The 3,861-nt window shown below is 33.9% G+C and overlaps 1 protein-coding gene across 1 annotated transcript in view; it reads right to left on the bottom strand.

Annotated features, from left to right (window-relative positions):
- Positions 1–3,261: 3,261 nt before the first annotated feature.
- The window catches only part of LOC110115208 (cytochrome c-like), a 6,218-nt gene continuing 5,618 nt past the window's right edge, over positions 3,262–3,861 (bottom strand). Inside the window, exon 2 of the mRNA XM_028700483.1 lies at positions 3,262–3,357. Coding sequence (XP_028556316.1) covers positions 3,262–3,357 — 96 coding nt within the window. The remainder of the gene's footprint in view (positions 3,358–3,861) is intronic.

Genomic DNA, 3,861 nt, shown 5'->3' with positions numbered 1-3,861 from the left:
ATAAATATCGACTCTAATTGAAAATACAAAATATGCAGATTTAGTTGAATCAATCAAAATGATTACAATTCAAAATTAAAATACTATGGATTTAACGCATAGTTTTTGCATCCACCAATTGGAGACCTTGGGTTTTACATCAATAATTGAGTGCCAGACTTAAGAGATGCCAAAGAGCTCATTCTGTTGTACCTTCCACCACGAATTATTTATAAACATTTGAATTGCTCAACCATAGGGGTAGACCATAGGCCTTCATTAGCCAAGCCCAATTAGTTTTTCCCTACTGCCTTTTCACTATAGATTTTTGCCTGACCTGTTTAACTGGTGTGCAACGTATGAGAGGCAAACACATATTATTAATTAGTACATTTCAAAATATCTAATGTGATTGGTTGATCATTTGTCTTAAATGCATATTATTATAAAAAGTTGTAGATAGGACCAAGGTTTTGAATTTTTGGTGCCTTGGCTTCAATCTCTACCATTCTCTGCTTTTGACATCAGCTGTACCATCAACGCCACTACCTTGCCATAATTTCTGATGTTGGGATTTTCTATACGATCATTCTGTAATATGTTTCAAACTTTCCAATCTTTTGTGCTTCAAACTTCTACATCTAGCACTCCAATGTCCTTGATACCTTCTCTCATCTTCCATCTGTTGTTCTATGCATGCATTTTTCACCCCCTCTGCATTCTGATTTGTAAGATTTATCCCTGCGCTTGCATCATATTCTTACTCGCTTTTCCTTCTGTGTTTGTTCTAACTGGTGTAAAATAGTGTCAAACATCAGGATATTTGCTTTAGCACATTATAGTTTTCAAGTTCTGTTTTCTATCACGGTGGTATTTGCGCCTGTGGCTCTGCTAAGCAAGTTTTCTTCTATTTTAATTTTAATTACTAGGTAGATTCTTGGTAAGTACAAAGAGAATGGCGTGCTGCATCCATGTTATGACCATTAATAAAATTAGTTATCATCTGTTAATTAGATTGTAGACTACTTGATGCATAGTTGTAACAGGAGTTTTTTCAAAGGTCATTCAGAGGAGGATATGCCTACTTATCAGCATTTTTATGAGAAGATTCTCTTGAAGTATCAATATTTTTTTTTTTTTAATTTTTTTTTTCTCTTGAAGTATCAATTGAATGTTTGGAAGGTATATATATAATGTGTTCGTGTCTGTGTGTGTTTTGTTATTTCATTTAACAGGTGCAAACCTATGGATGCGGAAGACTGTGAGCCTTTCACTGATGTTTACTGGATAGAGTTTTCACAGGTCAGCAATGCAAGGTGAATAGTTTATATACGTAATTTTTTTTTTTTAATAATAGCTTGTTTGCAAAACTGCTTGCGTGCTATTTTATATAATATTAAACTGCCACATGTGGTAGGGTATGCTGTAAAGGTTGCTTGATAATTGATTGGTAGCCTGATGCTTAAAATAGCTGCTGACTAATGAAGTGAATCTTTTCATTCGGCTCTTCTCAAAAAATTGGAAAGTTGAAGTCACCACATTCTTCTTTCTTGAGATAAATAAAATACAACTAATACAACATATGGACCCAAATCAAGAATCGAGGCTAAACTAAAATGTAGATCGAGCTATGCTAGTTTATGAAAGTCAATTATATTTATTGATTTTAATTGTTTTTACTTAAATTAGGTGGATATTTTCCTTTGAATGATTTTGATTTTCAATTTAATTTAGATGATATGATTAGATTTGAATTTGGATCACTTTTCAATTTAGATTATAACCCTATTATGAAATTAAGAATTATTTGGTCATGTGTAAACCTATTAGTTGTTAATTTAGACTGTAATCTTAAATAATGTATGAAGGATATTTTTTTATTATCATGCGTTTAAGTAATTAATTATTTCTAGATTCTTTTTCTCTCTCTCTTTCCTCTCTCTACCATTGATTCTTTTTCCTAACATGAAATTAAGATTCTCAATCTCTGCTCCCCTTTCTCCTGCTGGTATTTGTCATTCAGATCTCTCTCATGGGTGCCTCTAATATCTCCTTTTCATGATATCTCACATAGGTCGGCAGTTTATAACAATTAAGAGAAATTGAGCATTTTGTCGCCCAGTTTTATTTTTAAACCATGGGAACCTTCTCCTCTCCTTAAACTCTCTTATGTCAAGAGGTAGACGGTATTAAGAGCATAAATCAAGCTCATCCTTCGAGAAGAAAGAAGGAAGGCCACGAATGAGATCTATGCCAATAACATATTCGTTAAATTTTTATCGAAGTACCCTAACGTCATTCAATATCCCTCCCCCATCCACCCCACCCCTCCTTTTCATACCCAATTCCCACCACTAAGCCTCTTGTTCATTCATTGTTAACATACCAAGCAGGTTTACATTAATAAAAAACATGTTTTTTTTTAAACTACAGAAATATAATGGTCCCTTTTTTTAAAACACGCAAATGTGTCAAGTAAAGGTTGTTGAAAAGAGATGGGTAATGACATGAATAAATGTATGGGTAGATTAGGATGAGCTAGTATCATTTTGGGTCCTAGAGATTTTTAGTTTATAAACACTCGTGTTAAGTAGAATCCTAGAGCTTAGGATCTCTCCTTCTACCTCTCCCTAAATATAAATAGTTGTAGACATTCTATATTACCTAAGTTCCTTCTCTCCCCATTATCAGGAGTGTTATGCAAAGTACAATTGCCTTGTTATAAAGGCATTTACTGTTTTCTGTCTTTTCTCTGCATTTGTTTAACTATTCTCGTATGAAATATTATTATGCATTTAATTAAATATTTTATGTGGCCAAACAATCTAAAGCAACTCTCTAATCTTATCTTCCGCAGGAGCTATTCCAACCTTTTTCATATATATTCTCATTTCGTATCCGGCCTTTAAGAGTAAAGCTACTCATCCATCTCAACATCCTCATCTCCGCAACACTTAACTTAATATCCAACACCTGACATGCCTTGAATCTCATAATCATAAAGCAAAGCAAACAATTATAGAAGGAATGTAGGACCAAAGACCAATCTACAAGAAAAAACAGTTAAAAAGCCAACAGCATAGATAGATGTTCATCAGCAAGAGAATTCCAAATCCGTTACAGAGGATTGCTCTCAAAATAAAGGAAAATGAAGCATGGAATAAATAGTAATGGAGTCAAAATAGTACAAAGAAGTTTAAGCTGCAACAGTACAAAGAATGGAGCCTCTTTAAGAAATTTTATTGATTTCTCAAAAAATATAACTGCTTCGCTTCCAAGAAATCAAGGAGCCGTAGAATCCTTGAGATAGGCAATAAGATCAGCTCGGTCCTGGGGCTTCTTCAGACCAGGGAAAACCATCTTTGTGCCAGGAATGTACTGCATTAAATTAAAAAAAAAAATTTATAACAGTAACTTGACTGATCATGGCCCATTTTCTTATTTTTTTAGATTATTACTATTCTCTAGATAGTTAACGAGGAAAAGACAAGGACAAGTGTTTGAAGGTTTGGAGTAAGTTAAACAGATGAGTAAGGCATCAGGAAGTGGAGAAAGAAATTATTACGTGCGGCATCCGGACATCAATCTGGACGCGCCACGTCACCTAATACACAGTGTATTGAATAATGTGGCGTGTCCGGATTGGCCTCCGGACATATTTGAACTCTGCACAGAATAATCTCTCCAGGAAGTGTGATGGGTGCATTTGTTGCTGTAACAAGAAACTTCAACTTGTAAAACCAACAGAAAAAAATTTATTTATCTCATGCTGACATATAAGTTAAACATAAAACTATTAATACTTCCCATACTACTAAATTGTCTCAAAAAATTTATTTTAACAACATGAATTTCCTAAATAACTGCTTCAGACACAGATGC

Source organism: Dendrobium catenatum, unplaced genomic scaffold (genome assembly GCF_001605985.2).
Source record: "Dendrobium catenatum unplaced genomic scaffold, ASM160598v2 fragScaff_scaffold_1530, whole genome shotgun sequence".
Taxonomy (NCBI): domain Eukaryota; kingdom Viridiplantae; phylum Streptophyta; class Magnoliopsida; order Asparagales; family Orchidaceae; genus Dendrobium; species Dendrobium catenatum.
This window is presented reverse-complemented; position numbering and strand designations above follow the sequence as displayed.